Source organism: Loxodonta africana, chromosome 9, assembly GCF_030014295.1.
Source record: "Loxodonta africana isolate mLoxAfr1 chromosome 9, mLoxAfr1.hap2, whole genome shotgun sequence".
Classification (NCBI taxonomy): domain Eukaryota; kingdom Metazoa; phylum Chordata; class Mammalia; order Proboscidea; family Elephantidae; genus Loxodonta; species Loxodonta africana.
Genome location: NC_087350.1, coordinates 95235178 through 95253307, shown reverse-complemented (window position 1 = coordinate 95253307; position 18130 = coordinate 95235178). Strand labels below are relative to the sequence as shown.

The following is an 18130-nucleotide window of genomic DNA, read 5'->3' as shown; positions in this document are numbered from 1 at the left end:
GAGCAAAAGTGTGAAGGTGGCCACACCTTAAACTTTCCTACCTGCCAAGCCCTGAGCTGAAGCTGGGAATACCCCATGGATGATCAGCTGGCACAGAAACATAGTAACTAGAGGGAGCTGTATCACCCACACTGCCCACATGTCTATATCCAGTGGGCTGGGGAAGAATCTCAGAGCTCACCTCTGCCTCACCTAGGGGCTTCCATGTTCCAATTCCACAAGCAGGAGACACAGCAGGAACAGAGCTCTCATTTGCTCAAAAACCAAAGTTTACTTCATGAAAGTTGAAGCAAGTTGAAAGAGTCAGTAGCAGTTTGAGAACTTGGACGGAGGACTGAGATATTTAAAGCATCTACTGGAACAGGGCAGGTCCTCAAGGGGTGGAACAGTAGAATGGGCAGCAGGAAGTCAACTGTTTCTTCAGATCATTTGGATTCAGAGGAAGAGAAGGCTGAGACCATGGAGTTCTCCCATGGAGACATGAACATTAGCAGTGTCCCCAGCACCCATGCCACTGACACCACAGCAGCCCATAGAGTATGGGAAGGGATGAGAGTTACTCCAGTGCAGCAACAAACTTTACTTTCCTTCCTACAATCCAGCAAATTATCACAGCTCAGGAAAATTTTCATGGAACCAATGCAATCCAAGGAAACTATTGAATTCAGGTCATATTGGAGTCTCCTTCTAAAAACAAAAAAAATGAAACAACACTTGAACAAAAGGGTAACAGGATGGTAGTTGAGTATACTTAGCAACACGTGGGACAGAGCCTTCTCAGCAGGACAGATGTTAGTAATGTACATGTTGGATGATTACAATTTCTAATGGCAGTAAAGACTATTGTGAAAATGCATTAACTTAATTTAGTTAATTGAAAAGTGGACATTCATGGATCAATTCCTTTTCCTTTCTTTCCAGTAGGTGTATACTGCACTGAGTGGGCAAATTTAAGGTTAGCATTTGGAACTTCTCCTTAGAATTATAGCCCACAAGCAAGCAAAGAACACCAACAGTCAGTAGACAACAGGAAGTCCAGTTTGGACTAAAGGTGAGAAACCAAATTGTTGTCCTTGGTAATGAGAACAAATTGGCCTTGAGGAGGATCACCCATGGAATCAGGGAGCCCCTAAGCAAAGAAGTCAGAGTCCATATGCCTGAGTAATCTTCAGAATGAAAATTGTTATGTGCTTTTTGTTGATTCTTATTTTACTTATTCACAAGAAAACTTGAGTTAAAAGCAAATAGACTTACAGGAGTCTGTATAGTTTAATCCACTTATACCATACTTCCTGCCCCTTACAAAATAAGAGACAGCAAGACTTTGACATTTGAGTCAGAACTCAGAATCCTTTGCCATCTCACCCCCCGCCCCCTCCGAGTTACTGATTTAATGCCATGGTGTCTCTTTTGTTCATAAATTCCATGTCCATTTCTATCTCTCACTTCCTTTAATGGGCCTTTCCTGACAAATCATTAGTTCAACTCTCCCCGTGGTTTTGAACTTAGAACTTTGTTACATTCTGACTAGTTCATTTCTCCAGACTTAATTTTTCTCCAAACAATCTAATAAGTGAGTGTAATCCACATACGGTTGTTGAAAGGATTGTGTTAATATTTGTAAATATCTTAGAACAAAGGCTGGTCCATGCTTAGCATGCAATAAAATTTGGTGTTATTATTTTATGAATATAATTTTTATTAATATCCAGATTAATAACAGAAACTCTTGGGATCACCCAATTCCCTTTCATTTAATTCTAGGTTTCTCAAACCAATCTACTCATTGCCTGAGTGAATTTATTAACTAGGTAGAAGGCTCAGGCAAGGGCACTCAGACATTATCTGACTCCTCCCTTCTCTCCCCAGCGATGCCCTCATGTGGGTTTAGTGAAAGATAAACCAGGCAGTTGGTCTTGCAAAGCTGAAGGCTGTCCATTGGCCCATCTGAGCCACTGGCAGAAATAGCCATTTTGTTGCCTTTTCTTACTTTAATATTGCTATTCATTCCTCCCATCTACCCTAGCCTTTAGTCGCAGTTTTGGAAACTGAATTTTGCTAACTTACACTTTGTCATTTTATCAGCTAAAAGCCACTTCTCTTCTTTCACTTTCATGAAATTCAGACTTAATATTTGTTTTCTTTTTGCCCACAAACAACTGGCACAGTTAAGCGCTTGACTACTAGCTGAAAGATTGGTGATCCAAACCTACCCAGAGGCAACTCAAAAGACAGGCCTGGCAATATGTTTCACAAAGGTCATAGCCTTGAAAACTCTATGGAGCACACATGGGGTTGCTATGAGTAGGAACTGACTCAACGGTAACCAACAACAACAACTTTCCCAAAAATACACAGCCAGTAAAAGACAGAGTCAAGATTGAAATACCAGGTTGTCCGTATCCAACCCAAAGCATTTACCCATCACTCAGTGACCCCCATGTTCCAACTGTGTTAACAATGTCCATAATTTTAAAAGGACTGAATCTGTGAACACACATTGTATCTTGTTGACAGGTCTTTCCAGTTTCCTTCAACTGAAAATAGTTCCTTAGACTTACCTTAACTTTCATGATCTTGACCATTTTGAAGGATACTGGGCAGTCATTTTATATAATGTTCTTCAATTTGCAAGATAGCAACAATTCCTCATAATTAGTCTCCATTCGTGAGGAACCTGTACAAAGTCCAAGAGATAGTCGTTGGAACAGAACAAGGGGATACTGACTGGTTTTAAATCAGGAAAGATGTGCATCAAGCTTGTATCTTTTCACCATATTTATTCAATCTGTATGCTGAGCAAATAATCCAAAAAGCTGAACTATATGAAGAAGAACACAGCATCAGGTTTGGAGGAAGACTCATTAATAACCTGTGATATGCAGATGACACAACCTTGCTTGCTGAAAGTGAAGAGGACTTAAAGCACTTACTGATGAAGAGCAAAGTCCACAACCTTCAGTATGGATTACACCTCAACATAAAACAAAGTCTTCACAACTGGATCAACAAGCAATATCATGATAAACAGAGAAAAGACTAAAGTTGTCAACGCTTTCGTTTTACTTGGATGTACAATCAGGGCCCTGGAAGCAGCAATCAAGAAATCGAATGATGTATTGCATTGGAAAATCTGCTGCAAAAATCTATTTAAAGTGTTAAAAAGCAAAGATGGCACTTTAAGGACTAAGGTGAGCCTGACCTAAGCCATGGTATTTTCAATGTCTCATAAATATCATGCAAAAGCTGGACAATGAGTAAGGAAGACCAACAAAGAATTGATGCCTTTGAATTGTGGAATTGGTGGAGAATATTGAATATACCACGGAATTCCAGAAGAATGAACAAATATGTCTTTGAAGAAATCCAATCAGAATGAATGCTCCTTAGAAACGAGGTTGCTGAGACTTTGTCTCACATACTTGGAACATGTCATCAGGAAGGACCAGTCCCTGGGGAAGGACATCATACTTGGTAAAGTAGAGGGGAAGCAAAATAGATGAAGTCCTTCAATGAGATGATGATTGACACAGTGGCTGCAACAGTGAGCTCAAGCATAGCAACGATTGTGAGGATGATGCATGAGCAGGCTGTGTTTTCTTCTGTTATACATAGGGTCACTATGGTTTGGAACCAACTCAATCCCACCTAACCTCAGCCTACATTTATGCAATTCTGGCAAAAATATCAGAGATGATGCAGTCTTCTCACTGATTTCTACTAATTGCAAATAATGTTAATTTGAAACATTAGTTATGGTACATTTCGATGGAATGTTTTATATGGCCTTTCCAGCTATGGTCATGTAACTTCCACAAAATAACTTGGTGGAATTATGTGAATAAGATGCTTGTCGTCTACCAAGGGGATTGGATAGTTTGCTAATAATGCAAATAAGGTTTATGGTTCCTTTTGGGGGGTGGAACTATGCAAATAAGGTGTATAGAACCCTAACAAGGGGATTGGCCAGTTTTGCCATCCCAATAGGCTTAAAATGAGCCATCCCAGAGGTGGACAGTGAGGACCTGACTACCACCAAGAAAAAGAGCTAAGACTGGAGCACATCCTTTTGACCCGAGATCCCTGATCTGAGAACATCCTAGACACATGAGACAAAGAGAGAGAATAGTAACACTGGAGATGGAGAGAGATGACAAGAAACAGGGGCAGAAGAGGCAGCAGAAGCAGTAGATTGGCAGGAGATGGCCTGGGTGGCTTCCTGGCCCATGGAAAAAAGTAGTTACAGAGTGTATGCCAACTCATGCATTGAGAGAGCTGAGCACTTTGGGGCTGAAACTTACTGGCAGAGTGGGTACCTCTGGGCACTTATCAGCAGAGATAAAAGAGCTTTTTAATACATGCCCAAGCAGGGCAGAGGCCAGGCCAGTCCAAGAGGTTCAAGGGGCTGAGGGCCAGAGTGAGGCTTGCTTGGGTCACGGCTGAGAAGAGGCTGTCCTGATCGAAGAACTGTATCCTGAGTGTTCCTCAACCTGAATTGTAACCTGTTATTTCCCTAATAACCCCCAGAACTGTGAGTATGGTCTGTAAGTTCTTTCTGACCATTGCAATGAATTATGAAACCCAGCAGAGAAGTGGAGAGTGTCATGGGAGGGACAGTTGGTTTCAGAATTGGTAAAAAGTTTGGAGAGAGGAGGTATGTCTGACTTCTGTCTCATAGGAATCAGCCTGGGGCTGTGGATGCAGATAATGATTCCCTTCCCTAGACCCCACCCTGTAATGTTAGACGAGGAGGTCTAATGTTGCTGCCACGCCATTTTTAAAGATGGGATTGACTTTGATCACTTGACTAAGATGGTGTCTGCCAGATTTATCCACTATAAGATTATATATAAACAAAAAACCCCAAACCTGTTGCCATCAAGTTGATTGTGACTCATAGTGATCCTATAGGACAGAGTAGAACTGCCCCATAGGGTTTTCAAGGAGAGCCTGGTAGATTCAAACTGCCGACCTTTAGGTTAGCAGCTGTAGCTCTTAGCCACTGTGCCACCAGGGTTTCCACTCCATATATAGCCTTTGTAATTAATAAGTATTTTAAGCAAAGACTTTTGAGAATGTGTGAGTATATCTTAGTTACCTGCACTGCTATAACAAAAAGTATGACAAATCGGTGACTTTAAAGAACAAAAATTTATTTTCTTACAGTTCAGCAGACTAGAAATCCATAATCAGTTTGTTGGTTCTAGGGAAAAGTCCTTTGTTTCTTTCAGCTTCTAGTAGCTGCTGGCAATCCTTGGCGTTTCTATTTCCAAACAGGATCACCTCGACAGGTACCAGGATTAGGACTTTAACATGTATTTTTTCAGAATACAATACAATCCACAACAATATCTATCTTTATTACATTTACCCACTGAGTTTAGCATCCATTAGTGTCTCATGATTGATTTAGTTATTATTAGTTGTTATTACAATGCTCTTCTCTCATCATCCTTCTGTATTCACTCATTACTATTCCATTGTAAGGTAGAGCTTTCTATTCTACACACATGCATGTATATGTATATATGTGTAAATGTTACTCTTAAATTGTTATTTTTATTTAATGAATTATAATCTGTTATTATTGTTATTATTTTGATGCTCAAATTTGGCCAGTAGAAGCTTTCTTAAAAAGGCTTCAACATCCTTTGGACATAACTTTTTCCCCATAACTTTTGAGCACTCAACTTGTAAATTTCTTGGCACAGTCTCATGATCATTCAGTTCTCAATGGAGAACTGGCTCCTCTTAGCAGAGATGTTGTTGTTGTTGTTGTTAGGAGCCACAGAATGGGTACCAACTCAGCGACCCTATGTACAACAGAACAAAACACTGCCCGATTCTGCTCCATCCTCACAACCATTGTCAGGCTTGAGCCCATTGTTGCAGCCACTGTGTCAATCCATCTTGTTGAGGATTTTCCTCTTTTTTGATCACCCTCTAATTTACCAAGCATGATGTCCTTCTCCAAGGACTGACCCCTTCCTGATAAAGTATCCAAAGTATATGAAACAGAGTCTCATTGTCCTTGCTCTGAGGGGCGTTCTGGCTATACTTCTTCCTAGATGGATTTATTTGTTCTTTTGGCAGTTTTTGGTATATTCAGTATACTTTGCCAACACCATAATTCAAAGGCATCAATTCTTCAGTATTCCATATTCATTGTCCAGCTTTCCCATGTATACGAGGTGATTGAAAACACCATGACTTGGGTCAGGCACACCTTAGTCTTCGAGGTGACATGTTTGATTTTTAACACTTTAAAAAGATCTCTTGCACAGATTTGCCCAACGAAATGCGTCGTTTAATTTCTTGACTGTTGCTTCCAAGGGTGTTGGTTGTGGATCCAAGTAAAATGAAATCCTTGACAACTTTAATCTTTTCTCTGTTTATCATGATGTTGCTTACTGGTCCCGTTGTGAGGATTTTTATTTCTCTGTGCTGAAGTGTAATCTATACTGAAGGCTGTAGTCTTTGATCTTTATCAGTAAGTGCTTCACATCCTCTTCAGTTTCAGCAAGCAAGATCGTATCACCTGCATAACCCAGGTTGTTATGATTCTTCCTCCAATCCTGATGCCCCGTTCTTCTTCATATAGTTCAGCTTCTCGGATTATTTGCTCAGCACACAAATTGAATAAGTAGGGTGAAAGGATACAGGTCTGAGGTACACTTTTCCTGATTTTAAACCACTCATTATCCCCTTTTTCTGTTTGAATGGCTGCATCTTGATCCACATACAGGTTCCTCATGAGCACAATTAGATGTTCTGGAATTTCCATCCTTCTCAGTGCTATCCATAATTTGTTATGGCCCACATAGTTGAACACCTTTGCATAGTCAATAAAACATAGGTCTGCAGTAAGCTATGCCACTGGTATTCCAATACCAGCAGAGCCACCCATGGCAGACAGGTTTCCCCTGAGATTCCAGACTAAGACAGACTAGGAAGAAGGACCTGGCAGTCTACTTCCAAAAAGAATTAGCCAGGGAAAACCTTATGAATAGCAGCAGAACACTGTTTGATATAGTGCTGGAAGATGAGACCCTCAGGTTGGAAGGCACTCAAAAGACGACTGGAGAAGAGCTGCCTCCTCAAAGTAGAGTTGACTTTAATGATATAGATGGAGTCAAGCTTTGGGGACATTCATTTGTTGACGTGGTTCCACCCAAAATGAGAAGAAACCACTGCAAACTTCCATTAATAATCACAACATGGAATGTATGAACTATGAATTTAGGAAAATTGGAAATCATCAAAAATGAAATGGAACACATAAACATCAATATCCTAGACATTAGTGAGCTGAAATGGACTGGTATTGGCCATTTTGAATTGGACAATTATATCATCTACTATGCAGGAATGACGACTTGAAGAGGAATGGCATTTCATCATCATCGAAAAGAACATTTTAAGATCTATCCTGAAGTACAATGCTGTCAGTGATAGGATAATACCCATATGCCTACAAGGAAGACAAGTTAATAGAACTATTATTTAAATTTATGCACTGATCACTAAGGTCAAAACTGAAGAAATTGAAGATTTTCACCAACTTCTGCAGTCTGAAATTGATCAATCATGGAATCAGGATGCATTGATAATTACTGGTCATTGAAATGTGAAAATTGGAAACAAAGAAGGATTGATAGTTGGAAAATATGGTCTTGGTTATAGAAATGATGCAGGAGATCACCTGAAAAAATTTTGCGAGACCAACGACTTTTTCATTGCAAATATCTTTTTCACCAAAATAAACAGTGCCTTTTTTTACACACTTGGAACTCGCCAGATGGAATACACAGGAATCAAATCGACTATATCTGCGGAAAGAAACCATGGAAAAGCTCAATAACATCAGTCACAGCCATGCCAGAGGCTGACTGCTAAACAGATCATCAATTACTCTTATGCAAGTTCGAGGTGAAGCTAAAGAAAATTAGAACAAGTTGATGAAAGCCAAAGTATGACCTTGAGTATATCTCACCTGAATTTAGAGACGATCTCAAGAATAGATTTGACTCATTGAATACTAAGACCTAAGACCAGACGAGTTGTGAAATGACATCAAGAACATCATACATGAAGAAAGCAAGAGGTCATTAAAAAGATAGGAAAGAAAGAAAAGACCAAAGTGAACATCAAAAGAGACTCTGAAACTTGCACTCGAACATGGAGTAACTGAAGCAAAGGAAAGAGATGATGAAGTAAAAGAGCTGAACAGGAAATTTCAAAAGGCAGCTAAAGAAGACAAAGTATTACAATGACATTTGCAAAGACCTGGAGTTAGAAAACCAAAAGGGAAGAACACACTAGACATTTCTCAAGCTGAAGGAACTGAAGAAAAAATTCAAGCTTCAAGTTGCAATATTGAAGGATTCTATGGCAAAAGTATAAAACGACACAGGAATCATCAAAAGAAGACAGAAAGAATACACAGGGTCACTATACCAAAAAGAATTGGTCGATATTCAATCATTTCAGGAGGTAGCATGTGATCAGGAACCAGTGGTACTGAAGGAAGAAGTTCAAGCTGCACTGAAGGCATTGGAGAAAAACAAGGATCCCAGAGTTGATAGAATACCAATTGAGGTGTTTCAACAAATGAATGCAGTGCTGAAAGTGCTCACTCGTCTATACCAAGTAATTTGGAAGAAGATTATCTGGCTAACCGACTGGAAGAAGTCCATGTTTATGCCTATTCCAAAGAAAGGTGATACAACCAAATGCAGAAATTATCAAACAATATCATTAATATTACACACAGTAAAATTTTGCTAAAGATCACTCAAAAGCAGCTGCAGCATTACATCGACAGGGAACTGCCAGAAATTCAGGCCAAATTCAGAAGAGGACGTGGAACGAAGGATATCATTGCTGATGTCAGATGGATCCTGGCTGAAAACAGAGAAAACCAGAAAAATATATACCTGTGTTAGTGGAGATAGGCTTTTGAAACTAAGAAATGGAGGTATCTTTGAAATTAAAATAACAACAAATTGCAGTCATTGCTGTTTGTCTATTGTTACTCCTGTTGTGTTGTTGAGTTGATTTTTGACTCATATTAACCCCATATGACAGAGTAGAACTGCCTCATAGGGTTTTCTAGGCTGTAGGAGCAGATCTCCAGGTCTTTCTCCTGCAGAGCCAATGGGTGGGCTCAAACCACCAGCCTTTCTGTTAGCAGCCCAGTGCTTTCTGTCAATACAAGCTATAAGGGAACATATATTTGCAGATGGATATGTACACATGTAGGCGCACACGCACACACACACACACACACACACGTTCCTTTTCCATATATGTACCTCCCTTCTGTTATTAACCCTGCATTCAATAAAAAGAGTAAAATTTACACTTTCTCATTTTATGTATAAAACACGTATAACATATATCTGTGGTATTAAAATTTCATTGGTGGGGGGGTTAGTCAGGAAAAAAAAATCTCAACAGACTGCCAGGTAGTATCAATAATGAGAAAAAGTGGTTGAGAGACAACACACAAAAATTCCACATAGAAAGTGCACAATGGAAAGCAAAAACAGAAGTAGAAAGTAAGGAGGGGCAGTCATAAAGAAAATGGAAAGTAGTGTGTTCCCTATTTAAAACCCATGCCCAGAGCAGGGTCTTCAGAGAACCTGGAGGCCCAGGCTCACAGACTCACCAGCATCAACCAGGACAGCAGCATCTACAAGATCCCCAATGGCCTTCTCTTTCCTTTTGCTGACCGCCCTGGTGGTGCTCAGCTGCAACTCCACCTGCTCTCTGGGCTGTGACCTGCCTCAGAGCCATAGCCTGGCTAACAGAAGAACCATAGTGCTTCTGGGACAAATGAGGAGAATCTCCCCTTTCTCCTGCCTGAAGGACAGAAACGACTTTGGATTTCTCCAGGAGGAGCTTGATGGCAACAAGTTCCAGAAGGCTCAAGCCATTTCTGTCCACCATGAGATGATCCAGCAGATCTTCAACCTCTTCAGCCTACAGGTCTCATCTGCTGCCTGGGATCAGACCCTCCTGGACAAATTGTACACTGGACTCTATCAGCAGCTGAATGACCTGGAAGTCTGTTTGATGAAGGAGATGGGCGTAGAAGAAACTCCTGTACTCCTGATGAACGAGGACTCCATGCTGGCTGTGAGGAAGTACTTCCAAAGAATCACTGTCTATCTGACAGAGAAGAAATACAGCCCTTGTGCCTGGGAGATCGTCAGAGCAGAAATCATGAGCTCCTTCTCTGCATCAACAAACTGGCAAGAAAGACTAAGAAGCAAGGAAGGTGACCTGGTCCCATAAAAAAATGATTCTCATCGACTAATACGCTCTATCATACTTCCACAAATTTAGCCATTTCAAAGACTCTCATTTCTGCTACAATCAGGATGGGAACTGAATCAAATTCATCAACATCCCACTCAACTACATGTGCACTAGTTCCTTACAGGCTACCATGCTGATGTATCTATTTATCTATCTATTTAAATATTTATTTAGCTATTTATATATTTAACTTTTTTTTGTTCACATCATATCATGTATATGTTTACATTGTTCATAAAAATTATATTTTCCTTTATATTTTGTTAATTTATTATTGTGCTTTGTTCATTAAATTTTTATTATAGAAACGTCTTGTATTCGTTTGTTCTTTAAAAAGGCAAGTCTGACTGAGTAGTTCAGTTAAAGAATAGATGGTATAATTCATTTAACCATCATTGTTATATACAGGTTTTAAGTTAAAATGGACTTTCTCCCTCCAGATTGTATGCTGCCCTCAGGATTTAGAGGTGAATACAACAAACATAGTTCCTGCTCTCTTGTATCTTTGGTTTTTGCAGGGAAAGAAACCTAAAAACAATAATCATGCTTAACCAATATCAGTTCAGTTAAAAGCTCTAATGAGATGAAGTAAAAAAAATTTTTTTTCAGCAGAAGCTGGAGTAACACATGCCAACAAGGAAAATAAAGGCAGTCTATACTCTCCATAAGTGCTAGTAGGTATTTAGTCATTGTCCACTGGCAATGTGTTATGAGTCTACAATTTACAAACAATGCCCTGGCTAGAGGTTCATACCTGTTCACAGAAAGATGGTGAATGGAAGTGGTCACATGATAAGAGAGTCTAGAATAAGAGAAAGACTTAAATCGACTCCCAGGACCTGCAACCTTTAAAGAGGAGAGAAAAGCCATGAAGGAAACAGGAGTGAAATGGCCACATGTTAGAAGGACAAGAGGGAATGATGATAAGAGCACATTTAAAGAAATAAAACTGCTTGGAAGAAGAATGGATGCATTCATGGAAGATGTGGATTGAAGCTATCTATTAACCCCAAACATAGATGCCATTGAGGATTTAGTGAGAGCGAAATTGGTAGAACTACTAATAAGAAATAATACTGGAGTAAGTGGAAGGGTGAAGAAGAGAGGTTAGGGACAATATGTAGAGAAAAACATTTTGAGTAGTTTGCCTTGATAGTTTTTGAGTAGGAAGTAGACTTCCAGGTCATTCAGCTGCTGATAGAGTCCAGTGTACAATTTGTCCAGGAGGGTGCGATCCCAGGCAGCAGATGATGGCTGTAGGCTGAAGAGGTTGAAGATCTGCTGGATCATCTCATGGTGGACAGAGATGGCTTTTGAGTAGTTTGGATGATAGAAATAGGGTGGAACATGGAAAAGAATACGGATTGTATTTACTCTGCATAGTTTTCCTTTTTTTGAAATAGATCTGTCTCTGGCTAGATTCATAAAATTGATGTATTGGCAAGTCATTTTAATATTTTATTTATTTTAAATCAGATACATTTAATTGCTTACAATGAAAATGTCTCATTGTTTTGTTTAATGCTACCTTGAATTCAGGAAGCTGATAAGTGGATTAACACTTTCCACTATGGGAAAGCTGAAGGCATCAGAGACCTTAGTGAGAACAGTTTGGTTGAATTAATATGCAGAAACCACATTGGAGTAGGTGGAACAGTAAAAGAGGAGAAAATCACCCACTGTCATTTTTTTTTCACCTGGGGAGTCACTTTCCTCTACTTTCATTTGCTTTGGGTTTCCTTTTGCCTCAGTGCCTCCAAACACAGGGTCAGCTTTCTAAAAACGTTAAATGAAGAAGGAAAATGATGTATTGAAAGCTACGAAAAATAATGGTACAGTCCTTTTCATTTCCATTTTTACTTCCCTATTTTGGTACTAACCCAAAGATAAAATAGAAAGCAATTCAGATTAGCAAGACAAACCTTGTCTAGAAAAATACTAAATAAAAGAAAAAGTATAAAATATTAAATAATCTCAAGCCAATAGAGAGAAGAAGGCTCATTTTATCCACCATCCTATGCTGGGCCTCACTGCCCTAAATGTTCCCTGTGAGACAGAAAACGATGAACCAAGAGGCTCAATAGAAATGGACTGACTAAACAGCCTATGGGAGGTTATTAGCTGCTTCAATAGAAGTTTCTGATGGGAGGTAAATCATCACAGAATCTCCTGTGGCCCGCTCAGGAACTTAAGCACGATAAGCGTTCACAGAAATCAACATTTGGCAAAATAAAAGTCATTTTTATATTTGGGGTTAAAATAGGAAAAAAAAAAAAAGAACTAAAAAGAGCGGGTAATTTCCTTACTCCTACCCTCCCTCCTTGCCCACACATGTTCAACATAACTTTTTTCTCTCGTCACCTGGAGGCAAGGGAGGTATTCCGTAGATGCACCCCTGATCCAAAGAAGAAGCGATCACGATTAACAAGCTATGTTATTCACAAAAACATGCTGGGGCTTGTGCAGTTGATTATTTGGGGACAGAAGTAATCACCTTCCAATAAAACTGTGCTACAAGTTCAAAGTTATAATGAGCTGACTCACACCAGTCCATTAAAGAGTTATCGCGAGAGTCACTTTCCTTCTGTTACTTTCAGTTAACGATATGTGGCTGTGTGTACGTTAAGCCAGAGGGTAATCTAAAGATGTGTTAGCTAACTTGACAGGTGAAGTGGGGCTGGGGAAAGGATAAAAATGTTGTGGGTCTTAGAATTGACACACCCATGTCCAAATAAAAAAAAATTAGGATATCACCCAGGGATTTCCCGGACACAAGGCCCTGTTGAAGTCTAGCCCCTTTGCCATACTTGAATGCGTTCCTTCATAAGCGAAAACCTGAGAATGTTGTTCATTAATAATTATATCTTCGGTAACGACTATGAGCCTTTTGCTAATGATAAAATAGTGAGCAGCATGGAGCCTTTTATCATATGGAGGTACCTGTCAAACAGGCTTAATAAATCCTTTCTGAGGAGGACAAATCCAGTAGTCTGAGACAATTTGGCTGCCATGCAAAACAAAGGGGGTAAAAATGGAGGCTTGGATCAGAGGTAAATCCTGTCCTTAGCAAGAAGGGGAGCACTATCCACAGAGGTTTCACCTCAATGAAAGAAAGACTGAGAAGTAAAAAAAGGGGACCTAGAAATTGACTGAAATGATTCTTATCAATTAATACACTAAATTAAACTTTGGTATGTTCAGTTATTCTAAAGACTCTTGTTTCTGCTTAATCATGGATAGAGTTAAATTCTTCAAAAGCTCCTGTTGTTAGCGTGATTATCTCTAGGGTCATCAGTTTTTAAGAGATGGCTATGCTGATGTCATGTGTGTGGGATGGTTAATGTTATGTGTCAAATTGTCTAGGCAATGGTTCCAAGTATTGTGTGATTGTCCTCCATTTTGTGATCTAATTGTCCTTCATTTTACAGCATTGTGCAGCTATGCTCCATTTTATGTGTTGTAAATCCTAAGCCTCTGTATGTTGATGAGGCAGGATTAGTGTGGGGTGTATCCTCAGTCACACCCTTATTAAAGGGCATGACTCAAGTCAAACCCTTACTAAAGTCATGCCCTTACTCAAGTCACACCCTTATTCAAGTCTTGCTCTTACTCAAGTCACTGTCTTAATCAGTATCCGATGTAAGGGGAGTTTCCTTGATGGTGAGACCTCTTGCTATGGATCCTGCATCTGGCTTATCACCTGACCTCTGGTTCTTGGAACTTGAACCTGTTGAATGATCTGCTGATTCTGGGATTCGCCAGCTTCTGCAGCCCTGTGAGCCAGCTGCCTGTCATCTGACCTGTGGACTTTGGAATCTGGCAGCTTCTGCAAACCTGTGAGCCAATAGCCTACTGTCTGACCTGTCAATTGTATGTTTGTCAGACCCTGCAAGCACATGAGTCAGTAGAAGCCTCCACCCTGATGCCTGACCAAGAGACTTGGTACTTGCCAGTCTCTACAGCTGCATGAGCCATTTCCTTGTGATGAACAAATCTCTCTCTCTGGTGGCATGGTGATTAAGAGCTACGGCTGGTAACCAAAAGGCTGGCAGTTCAAATCCACCAGCCACTCCTTGAAAACTCTATGGGACAGTTCTACTCTGTCCTATAGGGTCTCTATGAGTCATAGTCAACTTGATGGCAGTGGGTTATATTTATAGATATATAGAGATATATATCTATAATATATATACATATCCAGAATATATATACACTCTAGAAAACCCTGCCTAAGATATTATGTATTCATGTATTCATTCATATGTGTGCTTTATCTGGTTATATTATGTTGAATATTTAAAATGCTTTTGTTTCATATAACATCATGTTCACTTTTATAATATATTAAAGCATGACACAATATGGTCACCTTAACATTTTATCAAATTATTTTTTGTTTAATTTATTAAATTCTCCCATAGAAGACTTTTTTGTTTTGTTTATTCTTAAAAAAATAAATAGCCTGAATTTGCAACTCAACATGAAGAACGCATGATAAATTAATTCACTTGCTCATTTATTCTAGTGAAGTTATAATAAAAAACTGTATATCTCTATGGCAGAGTATATGATTGTTCCAGGATATAGATGGGAATAAAGCAAACACAATTCCTAACCTCTTGCAGCTTTCAATTTTCCAGAGAAAAAGATATAGAAACAGTAATCATGGTTAATGAATTTCAATTATGTTTCATGTTACAATGAGACACAGAGGATAAGGGATTCTCTCAGGAGAATCTTGAACAAGAGGGGAAAACTAATGTGCACTCTAAGGTGCCTGTGAAATTTCTAAAGTAGACACCCTATTGGTGGATGTATACGTGGACTTGGGATCTCCAAAAATTTTACATCTTAGAGAGATTAGTTTGTGATTCTTTGTTGTGTATTTGGAAATGGGGGCATGGGAAAATAACAAGCCTCTGTTGTTGCTGTTGTTAGGTGCTTTCGAGTCAGTTTCGACTCATAGCGACCCTGTATACAACAGAACGAAACAATGCCCTATCCTGTGCTATCCTTACAATTGTTGCTATGCTGGAGCTCACTTGTCAATCTTGGCCATCTACTTTACCAGGCATGATGTCCTTCACCAGGGTCTGGTCCCTCCTGATACCATGTCCAAAATGTGTGAGATGAAGTCTTGCCAGTCTTGCCTCTAAGAAGCACTCTGGCTGTACTTCTTGCAAGACAGATTTGTTCATTCTTTTGGCAGTCTGTGGTATATTTAATATGCTTCACCAACACCGTAACTCAGAGGCATCAATTCTTCTTCAGCATTCCTTATTCATTGTCCAGCTTTTGCATGCATATGAAATGATTGAAAACACCACGGCTTGGGTCAGGCTCACCTTAGTCCTTAAAATGACATCTTTGCTTTTTACATTTTAAAGAGGTCTTTTGTAGCATATTTTCCCAATGCAATACATGCATGGTTTGCTTTCTTGACTACTGCTTCCATGGGTGTTAATTGTGGATTCACACAAAATGAAATCTTTGACAACTTCAATCCCTTCTTTGTTTATCATGAGGTCGCTTATTGGTCCAGTTGTGAGAATTTTTTTTTTTTTTTTTATGTTGAGGTGTAATTCATACTGAAGACTGTAGTCCTTGATTTTCTTCAGTAAGTGCTTCAAGTCCTCTTCACTTTCGGATTGTGTCATCTGCGTAACGCAGGTGATTAATGAGTCTTCCTCCAATCCCGATGTCCCGTTCTTCATATAGTCTATCTTCTTGGATTATTTGCTCAGTATACAGACTGAATAGGTATGATGAAAGAATACAACCCTGACGCACAGTTTTCTTAACTTTAAACCACGCTGTATCCCCCTGTTCTGTACAAACAACTACTTCTTGGTCTACGTACAAGTTTCTCATGTGTTCTGGAATTCCCATTTTTTGCAATGTTATCTATAATGATTCAAACAGTCGAATGCCTTTGTGTAGTCAATGAAACACAAGAAACATCTTTCTGGTATTCTCTGCTTCTAGCCAGCATCCCTTTAACATCAGCAATGATCTCCTTGGTTCCACGTCATTTTCTGAAACCAGATTGAATTTCTGCCAGTTCCTTGTCGATGTACTGTGGCAACAGCTTTTGAGTGATCTTCAGCAAGATTTTACTTATCTGTGATATTAATGATATCCTTCGATAATTTTCACGTTCTGTTGGATGACCTTTCTTTGGAATAAGCATAAATATGGATCTCTTCCAGTTAGTTGGCCAGGTACCTGTCTTCCAATTTCTTGGCATGGACGAGTGAGCACCTCCAGTGCTGCATCTGTTTGTTCAAATATCTCAATTGGTATTCTGTCAATTCCTGGAGTCTTGTTTTTTGCCAGTGTCTTCAATGCAGCTTGGACTTCTTTCTTCAGTACCATTGGTTCTTGATCGTATGCTGTCTCCTAAAATGTTTGAAAGTTGACCGATTCTTTTTGGTAGCGTGACTCTGTATTCCTCTAACTCCTTTTGATGCTTCCTGCATCTTTCCATATTTTGCACATAGAATCCATCAATATTGCAGCTCAAGGACTGAATTTTTTCTTCAATTCTTTCAGCTTGAGAAATGCTGAGTGTATATTTCTCTTTTGACTTTCTTACTCCAGATCTTTGCACATGTCATTATAATACTTTGATTTGTCTTCTTGAGCCACCTTTTGAAATCTGTTCTGCTCTGTTACTTCATTATTTCATCCATTCGCTTTTGCTACTCTAAGTTCAAAAGCAAGTTTCAGGGTCTCTTCTGATGTTCATTTTGGCATTTTCTTTCTTTCCTGTCTTTTTTTTTTTTTCAATAATTTTTATTGTGCTTTAAGTGAAAGTTTACAAATCAAATCAGTCTCTCACACAAAAACCCATATATACCTTGCTACACACTCCCAATTACTCTCCCCCTAATGAGACAGCCTCCTCTCTCCCTCCACTCTCTCTTTTAACGTCTTTTTCGCCAGCTTCTAACCCCCTCCGCCCTCTCATCTCCTCTCTAGGCAGGAGATGCCAACATAGTCTCAAGTGTCCACCTGATCCAAGAAGCTCACTCCTCACCAGCATCCCTCTCCAACCCATTGTCCAGTCCAATCCATGTCTGAAGAGTTGGCTTTGGGAATGGTTCCTGTCCTGGGCCAACAGAAGGTCTGGGGGCCATGACCACCGGGGTCCCTCCAGTCTCAGTCAGACCATTAAGTCTGGTCTTATGAGAATTTGGGGTCTGCATCCCACTGCTCTTCTGCTCCCTCAGGGGTTGTGTTCCCTGTCAGGGCAGTCATCGCTTGTAGCCAGGCACCATGTAGCTCTTCTGGTCTCAAGATGATCTAGTCGCTGGTTCATGTGGCCCTTTCTGTCTCTTGGGTTCGTAATCGCCTTGTGTCCTTGGTGTTCTTCATTCTCCTTTGATCCACGTGGGTTGAGAACAATTGATGCATCTTAGATGGCTGCTTGACAGCGTTTAAGACCCCAGACGCCACTCTTCAAAGTGGGATGCAGAATGTTTTCTTAATAGATTATGCCAGTTGACTTAGATGTCCCCTGAAACCATGGTCCCCAGACCCCTGCCCCTGCTACACTGGCCTTTGAAGCATTCAGTTTATTCAGGAAACTTCTTCGCTTTTGGTTTAGTCCAATTGTGCTGTCCTCCCCTGTATTGTGTGCTGTCTTTCCCTTCACCTGAAGTAGTTCTTATCTACTATCTAATTAGTGAATGCCCCTTTCCCACCCTCCCTCTGTCCCCCCTCTTGTAACCACAAAAGAATGTTTTCTTCTCAGTTTAAACTATTTCTCAAGTTCTTATAATAGTGGTCTTATACAATATGTGTC

At 39.8% G+C, this 18130-nt stretch overlaps 1 protein-coding gene across 1 annotated transcript; it reads left to right on the top strand.

Annotated features, from left to right (window-relative positions):
• Positions 1-9327: 9327 nt before the first annotated feature.
• Positions 9328-10323, top strand: LOC100660270 (interferon alpha-5-like). Its single transcript, XM_003407652.3, has one exon. It carries the CDS (start codon positions 9709-9711, stop codon positions 10297-10299), a length of 591 nt encoding a protein of 196 aa, XP_003407700.1. The 5' UTR covers positions 9328-9708; the 3' UTR covers positions 10300-10323.
• Positions 10324-18130: the final 7807 nt, after the last annotated feature.

What these genes read in the sequence shown, in the direction of transcription:
- LOC100660270 (XM_003407652.3), top strand. Translation starts at nt 9,709, where the DNA reads ATGGCCTTCTCTTTCCTTTTGCTGACCGCCCTGGTGGTGCTCAGCTGC.